Source organism: Drosophila hydei, unplaced genomic scaffold (assembly GCF_003285905.1).
Source record: "Drosophila hydei strain 15085-1641.00,03,60 unplaced genomic scaffold, DhydRS2 tig00008119-arrow-pilon, whole genome shotgun sequence".
NCBI lineage: Eukaryota > Metazoa > Arthropoda > Insecta > Diptera > Drosophilidae > Drosophila > Drosophila hydei.
Genome location: NW_022045830.1, coordinates 1,752,922 through 1,779,856, shown reverse-complemented (window position 1 = coordinate 1,779,856; position 26,935 = coordinate 1,752,922). Strand labels below are relative to the sequence as shown.

At 44.0% G+C, this 26,935-nt stretch overlaps 3 protein-coding genes across 6 annotated transcripts; 1 reads left to right on the top strand and 2 right to left on the bottom strand.

Annotated features, from left to right (window-relative positions):
- Window positions 1–338: 338 nt before the first annotated feature.
- On the bottom strand, window positions 339–17,823 carry LOC111594513. 4 transcript variants are annotated; one of them, XM_023307834.2, is made up of 5 exons: window positions 17,387–17,823; window positions 4,368–5,206; window positions 2,488–2,699; window positions 1,928–2,423; window positions 339–1,860 (listed from the first exon to the last, which is right to left on the bottom strand). In XM_023307834.2, the coding sequence occupies exons 2-5, from the start codon at window positions 4,855–4,857 to the stop codon at window positions 638–640; spliced, it is 2,421 nt and encodes an 806-aa protein (XP_023163602.2). In that variant the 5' UTR covers window positions 4,858–5,206; window positions 17,387–17,823; the 3' UTR covers window positions 339–637. The 4 variants fall into 4 exon arrangements, with proteins under 4 accessions (XP_023163602.2, XP_023163605.2, XP_023163604.2 ...); XM_023307837.2 differs by having other exon boundaries at window positions 1,934–2,423; XM_023307836.2 differs by having other exon boundaries at window positions 17,538–17,553.
- Window positions 17,824–20,346: 2,523 nt separating this feature from the next.
- On the top strand, window positions 20,347–21,769 carry LOC111594480. Its single transcript, XM_023307785.2, has 2 exons — window positions 20,347–20,745; window positions 21,374–21,769. The coding sequence occupies exons 1-2, from the start codon at window positions 20,496–20,498 to the stop codon at window positions 21,748–21,750; spliced, it is 627 nt and encodes a 208-aa protein (XP_023163553.1). The 5' UTR covers window positions 20,347–20,495; the 3' UTR covers window positions 21,751–21,769.
- A 91-nt stretch (window positions 21,770–21,860) lies between these two features.
- On the bottom strand, window positions 21,861–25,389 carry LOC111594481. Its single transcript, XM_023307786.2, has 6 exons — window positions 25,352–25,389; window positions 24,916–25,230; window positions 24,080–24,841; window positions 23,783–23,912; window positions 22,060–22,384; window positions 21,861–21,995 (listed from the first exon to the last, which is right to left on the bottom strand). Exons 1-6 carry the CDS (start codon window positions 25,372–25,374, stop codon window positions 21,865–21,867), a joined length of 1,686 nt encoding a protein of 561 aa, XP_023163554.2. The 5' UTR covers window positions 25,375–25,389; the 3' UTR covers window positions 21,861–21,864.
- Between the last annotated feature and the right edge of the window lie 1,546 nt (window positions 25,390–26,935).

Here is a 26,935-nt window from a genome sequence, read left to right as displayed (position 1 = left end):
ACAGCTGTTGCAGGTAACAATCCCCAGCTTTCCAGACGTAATACCTTAAAAAATACCAAAACATAAAATTGGTCAATATGCTTTATTCGCGTATTGTGGTATTTTTCATATTTTATTTGATCATCAACTATACATTGAATATACACATAGTAATAAATGTACATTTATATATATTTATATATATGGATTTTCACAGACGTTCCAAGTATACTTAGTTAAACACACATGCATATATATGTATATATATAGGATACATTGGTTTAGATAACATCAATAGATTTCTAAGCAGCTTAAAACTTATATATGTAGAAAAAATACGAGTATGCACAATATGGTAATTTACTTAAAATTGACTTTAAGCTTAGTTCCAAACAATTAACTAATTAAACAAAAGAAATAAAGATAATTACATTGGAAAATAAATGCTCATGATTCACTAAATCGAACTGAAACTGTAGGAACATCTGGAGCTGGAAATGCTTTCGTTTCCGTTTCCGTTTCCGCTTCCGGCTGTTCCAGGCATTGATCTATGATGGAGTCGTTTGAAACTCGAAAACTAGGTACTTATGCTAAAAGCTTTTGTCTTGCGAGTATTTGCCTAGTCTTTGCCTGCCACTGGAGGAGCATTGACCGTTGGTCAACTCTCAACGCTGGCAGCGACTAGGGACGAGGACGAAGAGGCCGACGTGGAGGTCAATGGCCCAACGGTCAGTCGTGAATTGGGCACAGTTAACACCGGAGCACCGGATCCAGCTACAGCGCTTTCCCCTGCTCCTGTCCCTGAGCCTGGGCCAGGCGCAATGCTCAACGTCGTTGAGGCTGTGGCCGCCGTTGTGTGCGGCTGGAAGAGATTGAAGAGATTGGAATGCTGCATGAAGCTGCCCACCGACTTTAGCGGACTGAAGAAGTGCTCGTGACTCGGCTGCACTGCCGGCGACTCCTCCGAATGTCTAGTGCTGAGATTATGATTGGGCTGGGCGGCTGTTGAGTTGTTTACTTCACTGGGACTGGCTTGCTTCTGTTCGTTGGTGCAGTTGCAGGAGCGACTCTTCTTGCGCGAGTTTCGCGTCAGTGCCGTGGACTTGCGATACTTCGGCTTGTGGCCAGGCGACAGCGGATTCGTGGCGCCATCGATGACATAGATGCCGGCGCTATTGGCACCTGTGCTGGGCAGGGTCAGGCAGTGATCGCTGTTTGAGTTGCCGGCGAGCAGCTTGGCGCGCAGCTGCTGCGGCAGTGCGCCGTTGCTAGGGGAAGTGCGCGTGGAGCAGGGTCTTATTCGTTCCAACGTCGACGGCTGCTCCTGATCACCGCTGGGGGCATCCTGCAGTGCGCACTGTTGGCTGTAGTAGTCGGTGTCGTCGCTGCGCAACTTCTCGCGCATGACACAGGCCAACGATCGACGCAGCTCGACGGGATCGACGCCCTGGTAGTTGCTATTGCCGCTCGGCGGCACAAACACATCCTCATAGTCGTCCAGATCATCGGGCAGGCTGATGCCGTCTTCAGGTCCCGTCGAGTAGTTCTGGTTGTCGTACGAGAAGGCGCTGTCGCAGCGCTGCTGCTGCGACGCTGGCTGCGCTGCTGGCTGCGCAGTCGCCGGCACTGAGACAGAGGCGCTGCTCTCATGATCGCTCTCCCGCTTGGCACTGGGAAACTCGTAGCTAATCTCGCCCAGCTCGGCGCCGCTGGAGGCCTCCACAATGTTCCACATGTCTCGCTCAATGTCCGTGGTGACGGCCACGGCAGCGGCCACCGTCTGATTGATGTTGTTCACACAGGGCGTGAGCACGCCGCACTTGGGCAGCAGCTGAGAGTTCTTGAGCGCCTCCTGCTGCTGGCGCAGCCAGATGGGGGAGTCTGGAATAAAGCAGAGGATCATTAGCCAGCCATTCGATAAGCTTTAAAGCAGACGACGCGCACTCACACTCACCCACATACATGCGCGGTTGCGTGGTGCGCATGGTGGAGTCCATCGACTGTAAGCGGTGCTGGCTGGCCAGCGAGAAGCGATGTATGGCCTCCGCCTGCTGATCGATGTCGACGCCCATCAGCCTCAGCATGAGGTTCTTCAGTGCCATGCGAAAGTCCTTCAGGTGGTAGGCGTAGAGCACGGGATTGACAGCCGAATTGAGGTGGGAGAGTATGATGCAGAACAGCGTCAGCTTGGGATGCACATAGCAGTTCGGACAGAAGGCCTTGATGCAGTTGATCGTGTACAGCGGTATCCAGCAGATCATAAAGAAGAGCACAATGATCGACAGATTCTGCGTGGCCTTGACGTCCCGTTTACGTGCTGCGCCCAGCACGCGGAGCATGGTGCCTGTGTGGCCGCCGCGCCCTTGCGTGGTCACCTGCATCTGGGCGGTGGAGGAGCGTCGGCTTAGATCCGATGCGGGATTCATGGTCACAATCTGGCGCACCTGCGGCGATCAGCAGAGCAGCGTGTTACGGCACTCAACAAGAAGAAGCAGAAGCTGGACTCACCTGCTTGATAATCACCCGATAGATGTGCGTGTAGAAGGCCAGCATGAGCAGTGCCGGCGTGATGATGGTGGCAAAGTACAGAAAGACCAGATAGTTGTAGTCCATAACCTCAACGAACAGGCATGTCTGATTGTGGGGCACATCCGCGTGCCAGCCGAAGAGCGGCAGAAAGCCCACAATAGCGCCAGCCAGCCAGCACACGGATATGATGACTGTAAAAGGGATGCACTGGATTAGCATAGCAGACACAGCCAGAGAAGCCCCACACAAGTCCTTGGCCCCGCTGACGTCACCGAGCCAATCATGACTCAACTGCCAGCTGACAAAATGCTAATGAGAACTACGCAGCTCAACTGTGGTGCACTGATGCCAGCCATCGCTGCGTCCACTCTGCTCATTGTCTGTCTGTGGTGCAGTCCTTCCACTCCTAACAGTACATTGAACCACATGCATTTAGCCAAATGACGCACACGCCATGTCACCCGAAAAATAAACCAACTTCGCACAGCTCTAGATATGTAATTAAAAGCAATTAATTCTTTTTCCATTATGTCAATAGAAAAGTTTTTGTTTCTTTTCCTTTCTGCCTTTGTTTGCCTCAGTCCAGAGCCGGAGCTCTTTAATAGGTGCCAGCACCATCCGCACCATGCAAGATGTTATGCCAAACAAATTCATAATTGCTTTGCGCCCAGCACCAGCTTTGTGGCATGTCATTTTAATTAAGCCACATGTCCTCCATATTCGTTTAAATCGATTTCTCATTAATTCCTCGTGTCTCAATGCATGCTGCTCCACGGCTTGAACTCGTGTGCGATGTGTGCCCACTCGAATGCCACTTGCCACAACGTGCAGCTGCTAACCCACGTGTGCTACCTGCTCACTTGATTATTTATTTATTTTTACTACCATTTTTGACAATCAAAGATGTTCTTTATTCTATAGGATGTAACTTTGCTAATAATAATTTTTTTTAAATTTATATTTGCTTATTGCAGCTTATTGTCTTAGACTGAGAGGCCCCATAATCTACCTGCACCTATTGCTACTAATTTAACTAATTCTGCAATTGTCTAAAGTGCGTATTTGATTCAGCCTTCGCCTATTGTTGCTTGCGAGTTGGTTAGAGTTGAGCTGTGTCGCCTAATGAGCTCTGTAAATATTGTTGAGTCCCTATGTAGAACTGAGTTTCTCACAAACCAGTCAGCTTTATTCTAAATCTAAATTTGATTCCTTGAAGTCCTCGCCAAGTAAGTTTCATATACAAAAGTAACGCCTATAGTGACTATAGAGTAAGTACTTAGTGTTCTTCATTGTCACTTGTTTTGCTGCTACTTTCTGACTTGTAAACCTGTCCACTGTCTATAGATCCTAACCCATGCTCTATATTTCTGCCAGCCTAAACTGGCATGCCTCTGTGCTCACTTTAAAGCTTCATGCTCAAATTCACTTGCCTACTCGACCTTTATCTCTACAGCTTGCTAGCTATATATAGTAACATATCTAAAATTAACTTAAACAGCTGAGTTCGACATACACACATTTTGTGCCTGGCCACTTCAATAACTAAATATCCTTTTAAATTATTTTCTCCTATTACTTTGCCCTCCATTCACTAAAGTTGCTGTTGCTTTTCTTTATCATGTCAGGTTTTTCCTATTGCAAATTTAAATTTCTAGTTGATTAGCCGCAAGCTATTGTCAGACAAGTTTTTGCGTCAATTCATCTGAATATCCTTGCTTTGCTCTCATTTCAGTCTTTTGTTTTTATGAAAGCTGCAACTCAAACATGGCCAACACAATATGCAATATGCTCATTTGTTGGCTATTAGCTGTGGCATTGTTGCCCACACAGGAAAGTGCATTAGCCGAAGGCTGACTTACCAATGGCTGTGCGGGTGCGCACATTGCGGGAGTAGGCCATCGGGTAGAGTATGGCCCAGTAGCGATCCACGGAGACTGCCACCAGGCAGAAGATGGATGTGGTGCAGAGCACCACCAGCAGCGATACGGTGAAGAGGCAGGCGTACAGGTTCTTGGGCAAACCAATCGAGGCCAATATGGCAAAGGGCACGCCCAGCGAGCCAACGAGGAAGTCCGCCATGGCCAAAGAGACGATGTAGTAGTTGGTGCGACGGCGCAGCTTGCGCTCGCGCCGGAAGACAATGATCACCATCAGGTTGCCAATGATGCTGATGATGGCCACGAGCACCTCGAAGACGGTGTAGGGCACGTTCAGCTCGATATCGGGCTGCTCCGTCTCCTGCGTGCTGTCAGCCGCATGGTATTGGGTAAAGGGCAGATTGATCAGGTTCTGCGAGTGATTCGTTCGAAAAGCAAAGTCGGTGTACGAAAAGAACCGAAACTCGGACATGTTTGCAGAGGCGAATTGGGGCGTTAAATAAATTTGATTTAATTTCTGATTTCTTTTTTGTTTCCTTTTTTTTTCTCTTTTGAATATTGGCAATTGCAGAGAGTTTCAATTATGCTGTGCCTTGGAGCGTGTATGGCTCAATTGACACGATTTGCTCAGTAAATAAACTGAAATAACACATGTTGTTGCAGTTGCAGTTGCACGTTGCGCATACGCCATGTTTGCCATGTCTGCAGCTGTGTTGCTCTCTGTGTGTGTGCGCGCCACAAATTGTCCTTCCTCTGCGGCGGCTGCTACTGTTGCTGCTGCTGCCCCTTGTGACCGCTCACACACGAGCCATTCTCTGTAGCTGTGGAAGACAAGAGAGCAAAATTAATCATCGTTCGGCACGTTTACACACATGTAAACACGCTTACACACACACACTATTGCATGGCGTTATACGTGAGTAATTGTAGCAATTTTTTAGTACAATAAATTGATAAATATTTGCCAAAAATACGCTCGATGTTCAAACTCGATAAGGCTGCAGCGCCAGCAACTAGCTGCTAGGAGCAGTCAAAGCAAATAGGCACGACTGAAGGATACCCTATGCATAGCAGTGCGGCTGTGTTTCAAGTAAGACTGTTTAACTGAGTATGCCTAGAAATGAAATGCATTTTTCACTTACATTTTAAATCGATATATATCGATAATGAGCTGAAACAACGCCAGCTTGATCTGCCTTGGTAAGCTCTATGCATGCTCGGCATATCAAATATGCATGCCTCTAATCCTCTCTGCACTCGTGCCCTTAGTTACAGGGTATCAATAAAAAAAAGAAGATATAGTACAACAATTAAGCTGTTGGCGCTATCTTTACCGTTATTGTTGTGGGTTCGGTATCTGGTTTCTGTATCTATTTCGCGTGCGGCTTGTTTACAGCAACTCGCGCCAAACGAATGGCCAGGCGAGTGGCAAGCGTTTAGGGTTTAAGCACGGACAGCTCGCAGCTTGCAGCTTGCAACATGCCACTAGGCACTTGCCACTTGGCGCTTGCCACTTAGCCAACTGCTGCGGCATCAATCAAGCTATGACAACGATGAGAACATTTTCCATTTAATTGGCTGCTCCTTGCCGCGCACGTGTGCCACTTGCAGCTAAGTGCAAACTGTGGTCGCGCTGACTCGTCGCTCCACCCGCCACAGCGACGCACTTCATCATCTTGGCAAAGCGACACTTTAAGTGTATGCCCCGAGCATACGTTGAGCGAGCGGCTTGTCAAATTAACGCGACTCTTTTGGTTATCGGACATGTTGTCATAAAGGCGTCTCGCGTTCAGCTCAGTTCGTTCGTTCGTTCGTTGGTTTTTTTGTTTTAGGGGTCCTGGGCAAATCGTGACGCGTCCTGCACGCCAGCTCCCACTGGGCCGCTTGATTGCGTGCTGTTGGCCAACATTTTGCGTAAGTCAACGTTTTGCGTAATTGGCTTTCGGCTAATTAATTCACATCGAATGGGCGGCCAGCCACGCGGGAATAGGGCTGACTGTAACGGGGCATGGGTCATCGATTTAGTTCAATTGTAAAATGGCACTTGGTGTATTTGCACTCCACTCTACGTACAATCAGCAAATGGACTTAGTTCTTGACTTTCGGCTGGGCGTCTGGTATTGATTTAATTATAATTTGGCTAATACAATTAGCGCCTTGTGGCCGCATCGACTTGACTTTAATAAATTGCGTGCGAGAAATTTCAAAGAGTTTGTGCAGCTATGATTTCTTTGAAGTCATTTGATATGCCAGGGCCAGGGCCAGGGCCAGGGCCAGCTCTGAATGACAAGCATAATTAAAATCGTCGTCTAGGACACAAGAGCTACATGTGATTGCCATACGTGAGCGGCAAATCAATTTCTTGTCCCAGTGGACATTGTGCTGGGCCAGCTCAAGGCAGCTGCTGCGCCGTTGCCAGTGCCTCGTGTAGCTATTATGGTTGCATGTGGCACACGCTGCGTATGTGTAACGCGCATAAATCATACGCCCCCATGCAGCAGGCCAGCAGCAGACACTGCGAAAACTTTTTAAGGCAGACGACAATGTCACGCCCTTTCCCTGGAACACGACGAACATAATCGAAAGGGTTCTGCCCCATCTGTAAGCTATTCAATTTCAAGTGTAAACGCTGTCCAAATCAGCTGCAAATGTCTCTCAAGGACGCTCGAGTGGCGCTGTTTGACCCTGTCTTATTATCGCCATCGTTTCTTTTTGCCAAATATTACAGCCAGCTGACTGCACTTATCTAAATGGGCTCCGCTTGGCTGCCCTTTTCAGCAGCCCCACGACCTACTAACCTCCACTGCAGCTCTTTGCCTGAATCACTGTGCGTAGCGATAGCGACAGCGCCTTCTTGGTAAACACAGTTGTCGCGCTTTCGTGATTCAACTGCTGCGATAAGGCTCCAGTTATGCAAAACCGAATGGTTGCAAAAATAACAAATCTCTGTTTCTCTTTAATAAGCATATATAAATAACTGTCATGCAGTTTACAATAACAAATGCCATTCAAAGTAATCAAAATGCTAATTTAGCAGAAAATTGATTTCAATATCAATTGCTTGCTTGAGAAACTCTCAGCTCCTCATTGTTTTTTCTGCTCGGCATTTACATTTATCACCTGCTCTGTCAACTTGACAATTAGTTGATCATTTATCTTCCGCACAATTGCTTGGTGGAAGCACATAGAAAACACGTAAGAAGAGCGGAGCAAATATATAGAAGTGCGTAAGTGAAAGAAAGCGAGAATGCTTAAATGGACTATCGAGCGTTGGAGAGTAGAACTTGGAGTGGGGGGTGTAGTAAAACGTAGCTAAGATGGTAGAGCAGAGAAAAGATGTAGGCAAAGTGGAGAATTGAGCGGAGAGTAGAGCGTAAGCAATGTGGAGACTAAAAAGTAGAGAGTGGAGACTGTAAGGAGAGTAACTCAATAGCTGAGTGATGCTTAGAGATTAGATGTAGCTAAGCAATGATTGGAGGAAAAGAATTAGACTAGACGAGTAGAGAGATAACAGTATATAGAGTGTAAGGGTGAATCTATAAAGGAGCTCGTATATTTTGTAGACATAAATTAATAAGGAATGAAGTTATAAGAACCACATAATATAGAAAACATATGGATAAGAAATTGGAAGAGATTTTCCAAGAGAGAAAGTAGATAGTAAACTACAAAGTAGAGATTTTACTACAATGAATAAGTGAATAGTAGAGTGCTGCTGAGAGCTGAAAGTAGACTAATCTAAGAGTATTCAAAAGATGTAGAATAGAGAGTATATATCAGTCTAGAAGAGAAAAAACAGTTAATGGACAAAAGTAAGGCTGAGACCGAGTCTAGAAAAGAGTAGAGCATAACTCCGGCAAGTGTAGTAGTAGTAGACTGAGGACTTAAATCAAAACAGCCTTTAGTATATATAGCATATAACCATATAGTAACAGAATATACAAAAGATATAGACTAAAGTGTAGATTTTGTAAAAGATTCTAGAGTGTAACGTAAGTAGTATGTCGATGACAGAGCAGAGCATTTAGACTACAGCTCAAAAGTCGAGAAGCCTTAAATGAAAATCAGTTCAGGAAATCTCTAGGATATCAAGGAAAGTGATTTATAGTGAGTATGTAGCTTGCAGCTTGAGTGCAGATTGAAGTGTCAAGTTTATTGCCCAGTTCAACTGGGTATAAGGAAGTCGGTCGACTTCGCCTTGTGCACAGTCATTCGACGACGTCATTTATTACCGTTTAATTACAGGAAAATGACGCAAAGGAAAGCAGAAGTGAAACTCTAGCTTTGTTCAAGCACATTTTTTCGCAAGGACTTGCCCCACGCGTTGCCAAGAGAAGTGGCAAATTGAAAGACGGCAAATTGTTTTCTTTGCCTTCGTCGAGCGGGAACTCGCATTTATCTTGGATTAATCGATTTTTTTTATTTTGAAATATCTTTAAAATCGATTGCTCAGTTGATAAATGAAAGTTCTAGTCGCTTACGAGTTGTAGTCATAAAAGTCGTCTGTTTTAGTGTTTACTAATGCTGACTCGTTTAAGTCTATATATGCAGACTATGACGCTTTGGTTGCATTCTCATGCATGCATTTATTGTTATCAGAAGTGGCATTGCGGCTGTAATGCAAGCATATGTATTTACATATAGTGTTTCAATAATCTATAAAAAGCAGCACAAAGTAGTGGCGAAACACTATTTGCTAGTCTTGACAGGCCCAGGCAGAGGGTGCTTGGGCCATGCCATGAGATATGCAACGTGTAGAGAAACGGTTTCAAAAATTGCAATAAACTTATATTTAGAATTATTATTAGATTTATTTCGCATATATTGTTACATCAGCTGCGAAAATTTGTCCTCTCGGCAAACGGATAGATAAAACACCAGCAACTGTTTGGCTTCTGGGGCAGAGGCAATATTTGGCTTTTATTGCTGGCGAGTGTATAAAGTATTCGGCAGGCCAAGTGCGTGCGTGCGGGCGAAGTTGTTATCGCCGCTGAATCAGAGCTGCATTTGGTATTTATCAATGTCGGAAGTACGCATTTACAGAGCTCCCCATTGGGGCATGTGTATAGCACGTGTGGACATGCAACTGCAGCCGCAGCCGCAGCTGTAAGCTGTGCGCATTGACATCACGATGTCGCTTCGGACAATCCCATCATTTAGGTATCAAAGCAGCTCGCATTCGCTCCACCTCCACAATTCGCTGAGGTGGCGACATGTGCTGGGCACATGTGACGCGCTTCCCATGTCATGCAGGCTGTTGGGCAAATAAACGAGCCGTCGGCTGGCCGTAGATAAATATGCGCCACATTGTGTCGAACAGTGAGTAAGTGAACGCCAGTTGGGTAGAGTCAAGCAAGGCATTTGGCCATTACCATTTCGGCAATTGCTGCGGCTAGCTGCCAGCTGTCCGCCCGTCCGCCCGTCCGCCCGTCCGTCCCTCCGCACTCTCGCCTCGCCTTTTGTCTGCTATCAGCAGTCGCTCATCAATCGCTCAGATGTATCAATCGCCAGTTTAATAGAGCGACAAAGTGCCAACAGCAAAATGCTTATCGACTGCGGTGTTAACATATTCGTAAATTGCACGTAATTAAATGTTATGAATTTTTTATCTACCGCAAGTTATTTTGTCAGCTATTTTGCATTTGGCTGCCCTGGACCGGGTCGGGGCTTGGGGAGGCTGCTCTCATTTGCAATTCAGATGCGAATCTGTGAATCTGTAAGGAACTGCTGTCCAGCAAATTGATTAGTTCTTAGTGCAGCCAGCCTTGACAGGGGACTCAAATCAATCAAGCCGCATGCCTCAAACAGTAGCTGCGCTGCCCACATGCGGCTACACATATATTTCACAATATTCGGCAATATTTTGCTGCTCCCAGGGGCAGGTCGCCGTACTCGAGTGCGTATGAGTAATATTCTATGCTTCAACTACTCGAAAGAAAAAAGACTCAACGGCAGCGGCCAGGGGTAAAAGTTGGCGGCATATTAAAAGGATCTGTGATTGAATTTGGCTTACGCTTGAGAGGAGTGCAAAAGTCACGGGGTAAATCCATCATCGTTCATGACCCCCGAATGTCAAACTCTCGAACTGGCTTTAAAGCCGCTTAAAATGTCCGCTGTCAAGGACAATGCCCGAACGAAGTCGTAACTTTGCATAAGCAGCGCAGCTAAGGCGCTTTTTGATGGCGGAACTTGGCTTGAAGGGCTGCTTAAGCGCAACAGCAACAACAGCGGCAAACCAAACAAATATTTATAAAACCAATAAAGATTCTATTGATGTTTGCCTTGTTTTACAACGGCGCCCACATTGTAACTGCGAATTGGCCTTTCATTGACATGTACAGCGCTCCATCGACTTGCCCTTACACATGGTCAGAATGGCAACTGCCAACTGGCAGCTGGCCTGGGGGCACGCACACACACACACACACACACACATACACACCTCGTTGACAGCGCACACATCGTTTGCATTTTTGTTGATTTTGGCGCAATGACACGCATCTCGTTACATTTGCCAGGCGACTGTCGACTGTCGACTGTCGACTGTCCCTGCTCGGCCTCTTCCCAACTTCTGCGGCTCACTGTCAACCCAAGGGCGGTGCCATTTACGCAGCAGCTGGTCCTGGCCGTGTCCACATACGTGAAAATGTGTATGGGCATGCCAGAGTCAGAGTCAGAGTCAGAGTCGCAGCCGCAGCCAAAGCTCTTGTTATCCTTGTGCTGACAAGTCAGCTTACGCGTATGTCCTGGCAGTTAATGTGATGTCTTTCTGCTTGACAATACGCATTTGTTACAGCTTTGTCCGACTTTGTCAACCTCACGTCTAAATAATGTGGCAAAGAGCTTCGACCCTGGGATAACACCAAAAAGATTTGGATTATAAATACTAAGCGTTCTATAAGCTGCAATAGTTTGGCTTGGAGCTAAATGGAAGCTAAATTAAACTTCATTTCTGAATTGCTATTTGACTTGCCTTTCTGGTGATATCTTTAAGATGAGTAAAAGACTTTCATCGTGTAAACTCTCTTTAAATATTTGCCAACACTTGAATGCGACATGTGAAGCCTCTTAAAATGTTTGTCAACACTGGCCGTTGTCAATTTAGTGACGACATAAGTCAATGCCTTGGCATTGGCGGCAGTTAAATTTAATTACAATGCCCAAAAGTGGGCTCGAGCCAATGGCTGTAACTGGAGCCGCAGCTGAAGCCGGATACGCAGGCGGGAATGGGTATGGGAATGGGAACGTTTGGGGACTGAGTGACAGCTAATGATGTGTGGCCTGTTGCCGTTGTTCATTAACGGCTTGAGAACTACGTGACCTCCTGCGAGTGGAGCCGTCGTCATGCTTTGGCATCCTTTGGCACTCGCCGTAGTTAAAAAAGTGTCATTGCGGCAAGTGCCGCACTTAGTTGAAACTTAATAAGTTTGTGTCGCCGCCGAAGTTGCTCATTTCCTGCGGATGTGATTCGCATAGAATGCTCACACTCTGCCACAAAGTTGCACACAAAATTAATGCAGGCAGCGTGTCGAGCGACAGGTGTGTGCGCGGGAGGCGGCCCACCTGGTCGGCTAATCTCAGCTTTGCGTTGCGCTTTAACGGACGCAGTGCCATTAAATACATTTTATTGCCAGGCAGCCGGGCACAATTTGCGAGGCATTTGCATTTAAACGAGCCGCGTTTCGATTGGAATATCATATATTTTTATTGTTTTTATTTATTTTTATAACAGCACACACGCCAAAAGACAAATGCCCTGCCCATAGAGCCGGACCAAATTATAATTTTAATGGCATTTCGTTTAAGTATGAATTTATTTATTAATTTTTTTCAGTCTCAATATGGCAGCTCTAACGTGCGATCCAAGGATTGCCCCGAGAGACGACGTGCACCTGTTCAGGTACGCCACGGTAGCTGGGTGGCTCGTCAGCTGTTCTCGCCGGTTATTCTGAATTTTTAGAACTGTTTGCCAAGCAATTGTGTGCGTGTGCTGGTGCTTGGGCTGGGGCTGGGGCTGGGCTGAGTCATCGATTAGCTGCAAGTGGCTTTAATTGAATAAATCAATAATGTGATAGATTGCGCTATGTGAAAAGCAAAATTAACACATGTGTGGCTGTCATATCGAGCGCTACCTGTAGCCATAGCTACCCGGTGGGGCGCTGCTTCGTCTGGCATCAATCAAACGCACATAATTATGAGCGCGCTCATTAATTATGCCAGCAGACAGAGTGAATCAGTTGAGCATGATTGACTGATTGACAGCTTGACTGATTGGCAGATTGAGCGATTGGCCGTTTGAGCGAGTGACCGTGTGACAGCAATTATCTCGAATAAAATTAATGTGCAACGTGTGCACTGAGCTCGCTTAATGTCACATTTGCCACAGCACATTGAGTCCGAGCCCGAGGCACCACGTGCAGCGGTGGGGCAGCTGCCAAAAACTGGCTGCCCGACGATGATGCGCCGTTGACATGCCTCAAGGTCCCTCAAAGTTCAAGCCTCTCGCCTCTGCCCGCTGTTTATTTTTGTAATATCTTAATAAGAACTTAGCATGGGAACTGCAGACACAATTTGCCATACAAACTAATCCACTTTAGCTAGCACAGACACACACACAGAGAGAGAGAGAGAGAGAGAGAGAGAGAGAGAGAGAGAGACTCTTTCATTCATGTGGAGACTCTAATCCCATTCGCTTTGCTGCATCGCCGTCTATTGCATATTATGAAAGTTTATAACAGGCTCAGGCAAATGGAAAGTTATGAGTGTATCGTGTGGGTGGTTGCTATGTGGTGTGTGGTGCTTGGTGTTTGCTGGTGCCTGCTCCTATTCCACTTGTGATCAATGCAAATTTAATGCAATTGCGCGTGCCAATAGGGAATGCGCCCCTAGAAACAGCAGCTGCTGCGAGCACAAATGTAATTGGCCTTACTTTTGATGAGCAACGATAACTTCTGTTTGCCATATATATATATATATCAATATAAGTTGACATTGCATAAATTTTAAATGAATCATAAATGCCTGCTCATAACATAGTAAAAATATGTTTCAATTTCTCAGAGTTCAGTCAACAGAGGCTCACATATGTCATGATATGTTCTCTCTTTCTCTATGTTCTTTGTTTATTGAGATTTCGTGCAACAGGCTCTTTGACCGCAGCTCATAAAGTGTCTGGGAATACTTCAGGGACTATGAGCAGGCATAAATTGTAAATAACAATAAAAATGTGAATAGTTTCAACTGGCAAATGGAGCAAGCTTTGTTTGTTATAGCATCCATAAAGTGGCCTTTGCACTCCTGTTTATAGTTAGTCTCACAGACAGATTTCTAGCCACATTTATGAGCAGGGTTCTTAGCTTATGTCAGCTACTTAATTTGACATAGAAGATATTCTTAACAAATTCTTCAACTTTTAACCCATTCGCATATCACTTGACTTCTCTTAACTCAGTTTTCGTACATAAATATCGCACATGAGCTCATAAAAGGCTGAACGTTTACACTCTATATACTCCTCTGTTAGCACTTCGGAGTTTTTATCGAATCGAATTAGCAGTGTCTGCCATATTGGCTCGTTTCATCCATATTCAAAGCAATAATAAGCAAATAAACAAAACAAATAAACATTTAAGTAACACCTTAAAGTGCACTCAAAGGTTTCTGCCACCCTCTGAGGAGCTGTTAAATAAAACTAATTTCAGTTTCAGTTCCAGCTTTTAGAGCATTTCCTTTAAGAGCAGTGCAAAGGTCGCAACTCTGAGTGAGTGTGTGTGTGTGTGGGTGTGCGTGCAAGTGTGTGTCTGGGGTCAGCTTAAGAGTGGCATTTAACAGGGCCGCGATGCGACTTGATGTCTCGGCCACAGGCCACATGCGAGCCGTGTTGCAGGCACTGTTAAAGTGCCCATAAAGGGTGCCATTAAATGGCCAAGTGATGTCAACATTAGCTGAGCCACGCCCACGCGCTCGCTAACGCCCACGCAACAACAATACGAATTGCGCGATGGACAGTAAAATGTGATCCATGGGGATTTGCGACGCGTCGCTCGCATATCCATCATAACGCCCACTCTCACTCTCACTCCCATCTCCCATCTCCCGCCTCCATCCCAGGGGTCAACTGTGCGGCCTGTCAAAATATTGACACTGGCTCTTTAGTTAACATCAAGGTCAACTGCACATTAATTGCATGTGCAGGAATGTGTTTGGGGTGGGGGCGGCTCTGGCGAGGGCAGCTTTATGCTGCATAGTTGGGGCGTGGCTCGCTCACAGATAAATCTGCGACAATTTCAGACGCTCGTTGATTCATAGCCGCGCTCCAATTTGCAGTAGTAATTAGCGTCGTGTTTATTTTCTAATTGAATGTTAATTAAACTTGGCGCTCAACCTGACGACATATACATAATTATATATATATATATATATATTTATATATTATATATATTTCGTTCATAATCATTTTTTTTCGGCTTCCTGTTGTTTGCGTAGGGGTGAAGATGCTAAAAGCGTCGACTGTTTACGCATTCGTGACTTACTTTTAATTCAAATAATCGCACACAAATCAGATTTGTCCACTTCGCTTGCTTTGCTTTTGGCAGCCACTCACAAAGTGCAAACAAATCGCAAAATCACATTTTCCAACTTGTACGCAATCGATTCGCCTTTTGCCAAAAACATTGATATTTACGCGGCGTATGTGTAACATATTCAACGTTGCGCATTCGCACCGTTGCGCACGCTGAAGGGCTTTAAATCACTGAAAATCAGCTGAGCATTTGAAGAAGAAGCCATTGGCAAAGAGTGGAAAAGGAAGGCGGAGAGGCAGGCAATGCGTGCCCAAATAAATATCTTAAAACGATTTTATTGCTTTGCCTTGGCAAACAAATCAAGCGAGCAGCATGGCAAAATCTTAATTGACTTTAAATACATATTATATATTCCAAGTCAAGCCTTTGATGTTGATGGCGTGCAATCAAACAGATCATTCGCATTTCCGTACATAATTAATAATAAATTTCATTTGTATTCAGTGAACATAAGCGACTTTAAGATAAAATAAACAAATGTTTTGACTCAAAAGTTACTCACAATTACATCATTATTTTTAGCATACTTATTCGATAAATTAATAAAGCGCAAAATCATTGCTGATAAAATTATACTTAGCCAACATTTTCTTCAGGCAACTCTGAGCAAGTTGTGAAGTGAATCCTGGCAAATCAAGGTCTATGCATTCATAAAGCAATCGAATTGAACTATCGAAGTCTGTAGAGAACTGTATAAAAGAATATCAAAGTTTTCTTAAACATAAAAATCTAATTTAAATTATCTATAAACATATTTATATATTTATTGCTTATAAACAGATAAATGAAATTTTTAAGATATATATATTAATTTATATATCTGTAAATATGAATAATATATGCATATATAGTTTATGCGCCCTGCAGCAAATGCAAAATGTTAAATTGTATCTGCAAAGCAGCTTGGCTACTTAACCCTCTCCCTCTCTCACTCTCTTTCCTTCTCTCTCTCACTCGCGCGCGCTGTCCCCGTGCTGCATGTGCTCGGCTGCATGTGCAGCTCGCATTGAGGCATTTGGAGGCTTAACCGGAAACTTTTAATTTAATTAATTTATACACAAAGGCGCAATCAACAAAAGACGATTGCAACGATTCCCACCAATCGTCGCGCCCGTCCTACCTCCTGAGAGCCAATCTGCCTGCCACACCTCCCACCCCTGCGCCATGCATTTGCGAATTCATGCGAATTGCGGTTAGAGGGCAGCGAGTGCATCTGTTGATCAGATATATGGATAGATAAACTGAACGGCAGCCGCTTTCAAGATGATTTTGTGGCCCGACAATGTAATGCCCGATTTGTTCCGAGTAATGCGAATGCTTTTGCCATAATTCATGAGCAGCGGGCGGCAATTCGTTTTGCCAATGGCATGTCTCAATTTGCCTAGCTTTTCCTAATTTTCCCATTTTGTTGTTGTGCTGCATGCGCCACGTGCAGCTGCTGCCACTTGGCCTTGGCTGCAACAGGTGAACATCGATTCGTTCAGATGAGCGGCTCGTGAGTAGATTTAGTTTTCAGTTGTTTTCTTTTCGAATGCTAAAACAACAACAGCACGCGCTGAGTGCCCCGGACGGAAGAGCCAATTAGCGGGCAACATAATTAATTTATAAAATATCAGCTAACCATAAGGGCAGCCACACGCACACCTCGTCATGCAACAGGTCAGCGAAAAGCGAACCGAGAGCCATATAAATATTTATATTAGAATATACCTATATACACACATAGCCACATACACCTGTGTGTGTATTTATATAAACTGTGAGCATAAAACACATTCTACAGCCAAGTTGTACGAGTTTTATTGATTTTCTCACTGTTTTTGGACAGCGCATATGTTCCATGTATTCAAATATTAACACCCTGCTCAGCATACAAAATTTCATATGGATTTTCGCTTTTATTGGCCAAACTCAAAGTCATTGAGCTGGCAAACAGTGGAAGCGAGAGCTAGACTAAAATCAAGCTCAAGCTTAAATTTGTTTAAAGTCTTAAATGTATTAATTATAATTGGAATTGCCTGCCGAGAATTGAGATGAAGCTGGCTGAAGCCAGCTAAAAGTCTCAAGTGTTTTCCAAGAAATTCATATATATATATGTGTGTGTATATTTATTATATATATATTATATTCAGTCATAAAAACGCTCAAATTATTTGTTCAAATAAACGACAAACATTTGACTGAATAAAGTTTTGTAAAGTAAAATAACTTTGGGTCATTGGATTGTATGAGTGCATGTATAAAATATATATGTAATATATTTATTAATTATATATATAAACAGTTATAGCTACACACTTTATACTACACTTTGAAGTGCACAACATTTTCGACTGCAAAATTTCACATTTCAAAACATTCTCATTCTTCATTTTCTTATTCGTATTTGTAACTGTTTGTAAATTTCAGAATTTTTACCTGCTTAAAGTTTTCTAACTTTATTTTCCTTGCTCATTCATAAATGATCAACGAACAATTTGATGCACTTTTTGCCCACCTTTCACTTTTTTATATGAAAAACAATTTAGAGCTGGTTTTCACTTGACTTAAAAAATGGCGTTTCACACACCTGCACACACACTCACGCACTCACGCACGCACGCACACGCAGAGCGGGAGAGCGGCACCTGTTGCGCCTGGCTTTGGCTTTGGCTTCGAAGCTCGCTCGATATTGGCGCGCTAATTTAATTGACACTCGGCGATTGATACGGCTATAAGATTTGATGGAAAACTTTTCGGATCGCGTTTCATTGACAAATTATTGTTGTGAATTTTGTCTGATTCGCAATCGGGATCTGAATTTTTATGATGAGCCGCTGCTTGAAGTTGAGCTAATATTATTTTGTTATTTTATATTTTTATTGGGTTTTTTTATTATGATTTATTCGCGCCTGGTGCGAAATTCATCCGCGCTGCCCAACGCTCGCTGGCAAAATGCGCAAACAATTTGCTGGGATACGACGTCGCAGTCGCTGTCGCTGTCGCTGCCGCTGCCACTGCCGGATAGCAAATGCGATAACGCTGCCAGCGACTGCGACACGACGCGTAATCGACTGGATTCGGCAGCAGGCGAGCAGAGCCCATAACAATCCCGCAAGCGAACACGAACCCGAACCCGAATCCAGTCGCAGTCGTTACCTTCGATGCATGTTGAATAGTGCACTCAGTAAATGTAAATGTATGTGTGCATGTGTGTGTGTGCGCGTGGTGAGTTCTGGACGTTCATTTCTATGGCTGCCTCGTTGCGAGCTGCTGTCATTTGTAGTTTGCATACGGCATAGAAGACAAGCAGAAGCGACGAGCACAATAACAAATCTGTGCATGTTAATGTTTATTGTGTGTGCTAATATTAAGCATACGCCGTGTTTATTTTTGACTTGCGAGCCACTGTAAATTTTGGGGACATTGAGAACTGTCGCATAATTGAGCCATAAATGCGTTTATTTTGTGACAGTTCTTTGACATCGAGATGCGTACATAAATAAGTCTGTCGGCGTTTTCAATCAGCATCGACACTTGGTTGACTGATTGAAATTAATGGGCAACCCATTCAGATCCAACGGGAGCCGCCTGCTGCCGCACCACAATATAAGTGTTGCCTCAGATCGATTTGAACTGCGGCGCCACCTTGACTGACATTGCCCTCATGCCGGGCAGACCCTGGGGCTGGCCGCCACGCAACGCCTAGCCCGGTACGTAGCTCAATCAAACGACTCTGCAAATGGCCAAAATCAATTTGTGCGATTTTGTTGCTTTATGATCGCTGTCGACGCCGGCGTTGACCGCGGCAGTCGATGGCCCCAGCTTGTTAGCGGTTCAATCAAAATTGTTGGTCGCATATTAATTGACAGCGTCGCAACTGCTACTGTTCGCGATCATATTATATCGCATTGTTATTAATACTACATTGATAAATCATTTAATTGACATTTGACGCACGTGATGTGCCTTCACGCAGGTTGTTGTTGTTTTGTTGATAATACCTTAGCCTAAACTTTATGTTTGCTAAAGAGGAAACTTGCTTTACTTATATATGTAATCCCCAAATTAAACTTTTTATAAATTTCAAATATTTTTTAAGAATTTTTAATTTTGAACGTCAACTATTTTAAATTTTATTAGCTATTTACACAGCCGTACAGGGCTGCACTAAAGGTGTGTGTCCATGCTGTATTTGTGTTACTCTTATACTTGTATAAGCATAAGCTCTGCTAAACGTGCTTAAGGTTCTTGCCCTTGATTGTGCTTTGCATTCGTTAAGCTTGTGCACTCGTCGTTAAACGACAACCTTGTAGCAGCAGGTTCGTGGCTCTGCTAAAAATATATTATAAGCAGTATAAGAGTTGCAAGCTAAATTGTTTGTGTAGTGTTAAAATTATAAAAATATTAATATTGATAAGTAATAAATAATCATTTTTTAAGTAAGTTTCTTTTTCACATATTCAGTAACATGTATTAAAAAGATAAGCTTATTTGTGGTTCTTATTTAATTGTATCCTTTAAATATATAAATTAAACAATTTTGTTGACATATTCACTGAGTTTTTAATTGTGCGCCACATGCCAGCCACTTGGCTCCAGCATGTCTGCACTCTGCAGAAACCTGAACATGTAAACGGAAACAATATCACTTGGGATCTGGCACTACTAGGAGAGCTGCACGTTCAATGAATGCCATTGAGTAGCAGAACCAAACAGAAAATTGCCATGAGTAACTCGTTGTGGGCAATAGTTGGGGTGCGGCTTAGGTTGGGGCTGGGGAGCATGGCGCATGTGTTGTTTCGGGAGCTGCCTTTAAGCACACATGGCGAGATTGTTTACAAATTGTGTTTGGTTGTGGGAATGCGCTGCGACCGAGTCGAACCAAGTGACACGATCTGCACTTGGCTGCGCTGGCAAACACTGTGACAACTGTCATATCGGGTTACCAGCAATAAAAAATAGCAACGACGAGAGCCCAACTTTAATGCTTCCCTCAACAGAAAATGCGAGCATGACATAGACTGTGTTGACGGACTAGCAGTTACCCTAGATAAAGGCCTTCAAAGAAATTAGCAGATTTATTAAATTTGAAGATTCTACTTGTTTTCTAGTATATATATTAAGTTTGTCAAGATTTGTTTGAGTTCAATAGGTCCGCTCAGATCTAAGATTTTTAAAATAATATTTGATTGATTTTGCTTAACACTTAAAACACTTTCTTTGATTAAACACTTTATAGGGTAAATAAATATTGTTGTTAATATATCATATCTATATAGTCATTTTATATATACATACATCACACACACACACTCTCACACACACACATAGTTCCGTCTGCTGAGCTGCGCATTAAGCACATATTAATTAATAGGCACTCTGGCAGTAGTCCAGACACTGCCGCTCTGGGCGCAGGCACTGTGGTTCAGTCTTTGCTCAGACTTCGCGAAGATGTGGCGCAGCGGCAACGGCAGCGGCGTAGAACCAGAAATCAAATTGAGCTAAGCAGAGATTGGCGCCTTTCCATTCAGCCGTTGAGTTCGCCATGTGCTGGTGCGCACGTGTCTATTGGACGGTTCTGCAGAATCTGTTCGCGCGCTTCTACAACAGCCTCACGGATCGCAGCTGCGCCGCTGGCTATCCACGGAGCTGCTGTGTCTGCTGTGGCGGCTACAGGCGCCAGCCCGGCGACGACGACGGCGACGCTGACGTCGACAGCGCTGCGGACAAACAAGTTTCAGAATCGATCGTCGATGACGATCCACGGCGAGCACCACACGATTATGTCATAGTGGGTGAGTTCTGAGCGCAATATTTTGATAATAAAGTTTGTTATCTTCGGCATGTCGAGCTGTTAAGACACTTGCAGATTAAACCTACATATGTGATTATAGTTAGAACTTTCTTTGTTCCATATTAACTATTTTCTGTAGAATGATTATAACAGTTGACTCGAACTTTGGTAGCTAAGAAAAGTGGAAGAGTTCTTGGTTTAGCTAAATTTATGGACAAGCTGAAGATTAAATATTTGTTGCTTCTAGAGTTGAAGAAGCAATAGTAAGAGTAGAAATGGTTGAATTTAGACTAGAGATAAAAAACAAACAATTTTCGGCTTTTCTTTGGAGTTATGCAAGCTTAAGCTTTGCTTGGCTGTAGCTAAAAGGGTAAAGTTAATGCAGTTAAGAAAGCTAAGCAACTTTGGACTGATGTCGCCGAATAGGTATATAATATTGGGGAAAGATCTATTTAAAGCCGGCAAATGCTGCTACTGTTCACCATACCATAAAAGAAAAAGAATTCTCATTAAAAAATTCTTTTGCAATTGCCATTGCATAGACTCAACTGCTTAAACAGATTTAGAATATTATAAATTTAAACGCAAAGCTGTTTGCTGCTGCCACTCACACATCTATACAAACACAGATGATGCTGATGCCAACTATGTGGAGATCGAGCAGCGTCAGATCGAGACGGAGCTGTATTACTTTACCGTGGATCGCAGCATGGCTGAGCGCATGCTCTGCGAGCGTGAGGATGGCGCCTGTTTGGTGCGTCCCTTCAAGGCGACGGACGTGTGCATCAAGTACATAGTTAGCATCTGGGCGGCCGGTCAGTATTACCATCTGTTCGTGCGCCAGATTGATGGACGCCAGCGTTTCGCCATTGGCCAGTGGAAGCAGCATGAGCGGCACTTCAGCTCGCCCTGCGAGATCATCGAGTTCTATGCGGAGCACGCGCTCCTCTGCACCAACAAGGAGCGCAGTCACAGCGTGCGCCTGAAGCCCATCAGCTACGCCTAGCCTAAAGATCTACATCTAATGCTTAGAGTTTAGGTTATGTTTATTGGAATTATGAGTAAGATAAATTATGTACAAATTGCGTAACTTAAGCTAGTTAAGCAGCTAAGTGGGCAACTAGGTGGCCACGACTGCTTTGAAGGCGCACTGGTTGTTCTGCATCAGAGCGGGCCAGAGGAAGGCCTTGATCAGGTCCGAGCGACGATCCGACTGCGGATGACGCTCGTGCTTCTCGGGGCGCAGAAAGCCTAAAGAGCCAGGCGAGCATTAATAAATATCATCAATAAATCTGCTGAGATATATATAGCTTACCCAGATTGAAATCAGTGTCCAGATAGTAGGGCGCCTTCTGGTTGATCATGCGCCAGGCCAGTCGCACACAGGCGCTGACGAAGTGCGTCAGCGGCGGACAGGATTCCAGGCAGGGATACTCGTGCAGCGTGGACAGCACCTGGTTGAAAACGGAGCGTTCGATCTCGCCCAGCGGAAAGCTGTCGGTTGTCTCGTGCAGATGATGGCGCACCGAGCGGTCCAGGGCCAGGGTCGTCTCGCTGCTGCTATCCAGCGGGCAGTTGAGCACGCGGCGCACCTCTAGCACCTTGCGCTCCCGCATGCCGTGGCACAGGCGAAAAGAAAGCTGCACAAAATATGAGAAAACGAAAGAAAGACAAGAAGAAAAAGAAGGTTTCAAAATATGCCAATCATTACCGATGGTTCAATAGCTGCCCACGGCCAAAGACCGGCCCAGACCAGCTGATCCGGCCAATTGCCGGTGTCATTCATCCATCTAACCACTTGTCTCTATTCAGCGCCGAAGATCGAAAGTTATTTATCGACAGCCGCCAAAAGCAAGCTCAATCGGCAACGTAATTTCTCAGCCCCGCGGCGCTTTACTTTCTTCTATAACACTTAATCAGTGCCACCAAACTCGAGCAGCTGCCACGCCAAGCTTGCAGCGTTGCGTTGCAAATTGATATTTTGCAATAACAATTTGCAGCCACTTTTTTATATCTCTAACTCAATCTTGAACTAACTTTTCAGCTCCTAAAACTCTTCAAACTATTTTACAATTTAATTTAATTAAAATTAACTGATAAAAAAACTGCATTTTAGCTTTTAAAAACTGTAAATATTTCAAATATTAAATATTTCTTAATTTACTCGCACTTAATGAAGTATTTCTTCGACCATTCAAATTTGATTAACGATTTCTATTTTCAATTTCTTACGGCTCCAAATCTGCTTAGTTCTCAGTCGTTGCTTATTTACATTTCACATAAATCATTTCTCTGATATATTGATCTAAGCCAAGAACGTTTTATTTACAATAAAATTATACAATTTATTTTATATATCTTTTTTATAGAAATAATAAATTTATACAATTTATTTTATATATTTTTTTTTAAAGAAAAAGATATATAAAATAAATTGTATAATTTTATTATAAATAAAACATTTTTATATATCTTTTTTATAGAAAAATTTAAAAAAAAAATGTATAATTTTATTATAAATAATAATAAATATTTTATTATAAATATAAATATCTTTTTTATAGAAAAAGATATATAAAATAAATTGTATAATTTTATTATAAATAAAACGTTTTTTGCTAAGAGTCTAGCAAAGCATTAGCCAACAGATTCCTCTTTAACCACTTTTCTTTGCCATATACAAATTGATTAGTTATTCAGTTCTTGAAGCTCTTAATTATATTAAGAATATATTTAGCATTATAATAAAATATATAAATATTTATAATTATTTTAAAAATTTGCATATATGAAAAACTTTATTATTTAAGCAAAAAACTCTTTAAACTCTTTAGATTTTGTTTTATTTAGAGCTAAAAAATAATTTTAAAAAAAATCTTTTTTCGTTAAAAAAAGAAACTTTTAAAGTTCTAATAATATCACTTTCCAACTCATACTAAGCTTGAACTTCTGCTAAATAATACATTTAACTGGCTTCAGCTGTTCAGAGACAGCAAAAATGTTGAGAAATGAAATTTCTGATTAAATTCTTCACTTACCACAATCATGGAGAAGAGTATCTTGGCCTTCAGACTGTGCACGTGCTTGAGCTGGGGCAAGCTATCCAACGCCTCCAGGGCGTCTGCTCGATTCTCGATGTAGAGATTTCGATAGTGTGACACCAATTCGCTGTGGAAAGAAGTTTCAGATGAGAGCGTAGGCAGCAGGCAGCAGGCAGATGAGTGCGCGTGGGTGCGCGCACAAAGAAATTATGTCAAGAACCATTTCGAGCAGAGAAAACAGCAACAAGCTTAAGCAGGTGCGCCAGCTGAGCTGGGCTGAGCTGGGCGACTTACCTGCCATCCTCGCTGGCCGAGTCGTCCGAGTGGTAGCCATCGCTGCAGCTGCTGCCGCCGGCGCTGCCAGCGGCTGTGGTTTTGTTGGCCGCCAGCGGACTGGGCGGCACACTCTCTGGGCCCATCATGTGGAGCACCACCTCGCAGCCGCGCGAGAAGTTCATCAGCAGGCCGGCGGCAGGGCGCTTCTCGATGTGCGCCTGGGCATCCAGGCGCTTCACCTGACCCACACAGGACAACACTTCCTTGTCGTTCTCGACGCGCGTGCTCAGATTCTCGACGAGCGTGTAGAGCTGCTTCAGCGCCGGCTTGTCCAGCATGGTCAGCAGGGTCTTGTTGTCGATCAGTCGCTGCTGGATGTCGCCATAGTTGATGGCCAGCAGGCGCTGATGGGAGGAGTGTGCCGGATCCTGATTGATCGTGACCATGCTCAGCTCCTCCAGCTTGTGTATGGCCATCTTGTAGGTGTCCACGTGCCGCTGCAGCTCCGTCTTCAGCGCCACGTGCAACGATATCAGCTGCCCGGAGGCATCTGTGGTCAGTCCATGCACGCCCAAGCCCTGCACGGCATTGTCGAAGCTGCGTCGACGTTCGCGCAGCGCCTGCCGCAGGGCGGGCTCATACTGGGCCAAGGCCTGCATCAGCTTGGAGCAGCGCTGCCGCAGCCCAGACTCATGTGGATTGGCAAAGAGACGCACGAGCTGCCACACCACGGTCTCGCTGGGCACGTCCGGCTTGGGCGTGCTGTTCAGCGTGGTCAGCCTATGGAAGAGAACGAGAGAGAGGGAGAGAGGTAGAGGGCAGTTGCATGGACAGCCCGAGACGCTGCGTCTTACCTCGTGTAGAAAGACTCCAGCAAATAGGCGCTGTGTGGCAGATGCTCCAGCAGCAAGTCAATGGGCAGCTCCGCGATCACCGAGTGCAGCACCGAGGGACCCAAGCGACCCACCACGCCCGCCGCCTCGCGATATTGGCGCCCCTCCGACAGCAGCATCAGACGGCGCAGCACCTGACGCGGGCTGGTCAGAAACTCGCGGCCATCGCGCGACGGTCCTCGAATGCGCTCCCGACTGTCCGCCATGGGCAGGCACAGAGACTGGCACTGGTTCTGGTAGATGGCGTCCTGATGGTTCTTCAGCAGCAGCTGTTTCCTGTCGACGAGGCCGGCTCTAATTACTGGCTATGCAACTAACTAACTGATTAATATGATATGCTCGAATGCGCGTGATTTTTTACAAATGTGAATGAGAATCGAGAGCAACTGCGTCTTACAACAACTTCGGCTCCATGGACATGGCGTGGGCAAACTGCCAAACTGAACTCTGGCTCAAGCGCGAATCTGTGCGTTGTTGCTGCTGTAAACAGAAAGAAAACATTAATAAATATATATACACATGTGTGTGTGTGTGTGTGTGTGTGTGTGTGTGTATACAATTGTTAATAAATAGGAAATCTGTCTGGGTAAGAATTCGCTTAGGCACAACAATTGCCACTTTCACCAACGGGGGCGTGGCCACATAATTTATCATAACTTAAGGCCTTACGCACACACAAGCTAACGAGTCGCAGCAATTGTTCAGCAAATACATACATATATGTATGTATATAGCCAACATATCGTATCATATCTTTGATTGCAGCTGTGGGAGTTTTTCCACTGCTCAAATGACAACTAGGAAAACAAGGCGCAGACAATGAGCCACTAAAAAAAAAAAAAACAGAAAGAAAACCTTAACAACTATCAAAGGAGCTGAAAACTTTTCACATTTTCAACAGCTATTCAAATGTGTAGCCAGCCATAAATAATGCTAAATAATGCATTTAACCCATTGGACATATTTCATGTGCAAATACCTAAGCCGCACTCCGGTACGAGGGAGATTGGTATGAACTGGGCTTGTTTATACCAGAGATCATTATCAGTTGATATAGCCTGATTGAACTGCAGCTGCCACTTTCTTCAATGGATCAATGAATTCTTATGTAAGTCTAACAGCAAGTGCCTGACTAAGAGACACCCTCTACTCAGCTGCATTCTCTTCTCTGTCTCTCTCTGCCTTAAGCTATGCGAATTGGCCATTTCCAAGGCTTAAATATGTTACTCTACTGTGTCTATCTATCATAAATCACAATTTGCTGCTCATCAGGCCTAATCAAGAGCAGAAATACAAAAAAACTTAAACTGAAAGAAGCATTTGCTGATTATGCAGAACACATTGAAACTTCAATTACAAAAAATTATCTTATGTGAATTTTACTCGCTCAATTTTCTACATTTGAAGCTAATTATAAAAAATAGAATTTAATAGTTTTTTTCTTCAATTTTCATTTACTCGTATATATTTTAAGATTCACCAAAATCTAAGATATAAAGCTATAGAGTTCCTCGAAGCCCTCTCTCTCTCTCTCTTTATCTATCTATCTATCTCTCTATTTTTGTCTGTGCCTCTGTATATATATCCCTCTATCTATCTATTTATCTCTTCCTCTTTCTCTCTCTCTTTCTCTCTAAAAGCATTAAATATAATCAGCCTGTACAGACATCTATCTATCTATCTCTCTATCTTGGTCTGTCACTCTCTCTGTATATATATCCCTCTATCTCTCTCTGTCTCTTTTCCTTTTTCCCTCTCTCTCTCTCTCTCTCTCTCTCTCTAAAAGCATTAACTATAGTCAGCCTGTACAGACATGCATCGGTACAGCCCAAACAATTCAATGATGTCGCACTTAACGCATTTCTCTTATCTGGCCTCTGGCCCCTTGCCAATTTTTCTTATACCCAAAACTGAAAAGGCAGATCGAAGGACTTCGTTAAGATTAAGAAGATGCCGATGGCATTGCAGTAGCAGCTGAGCA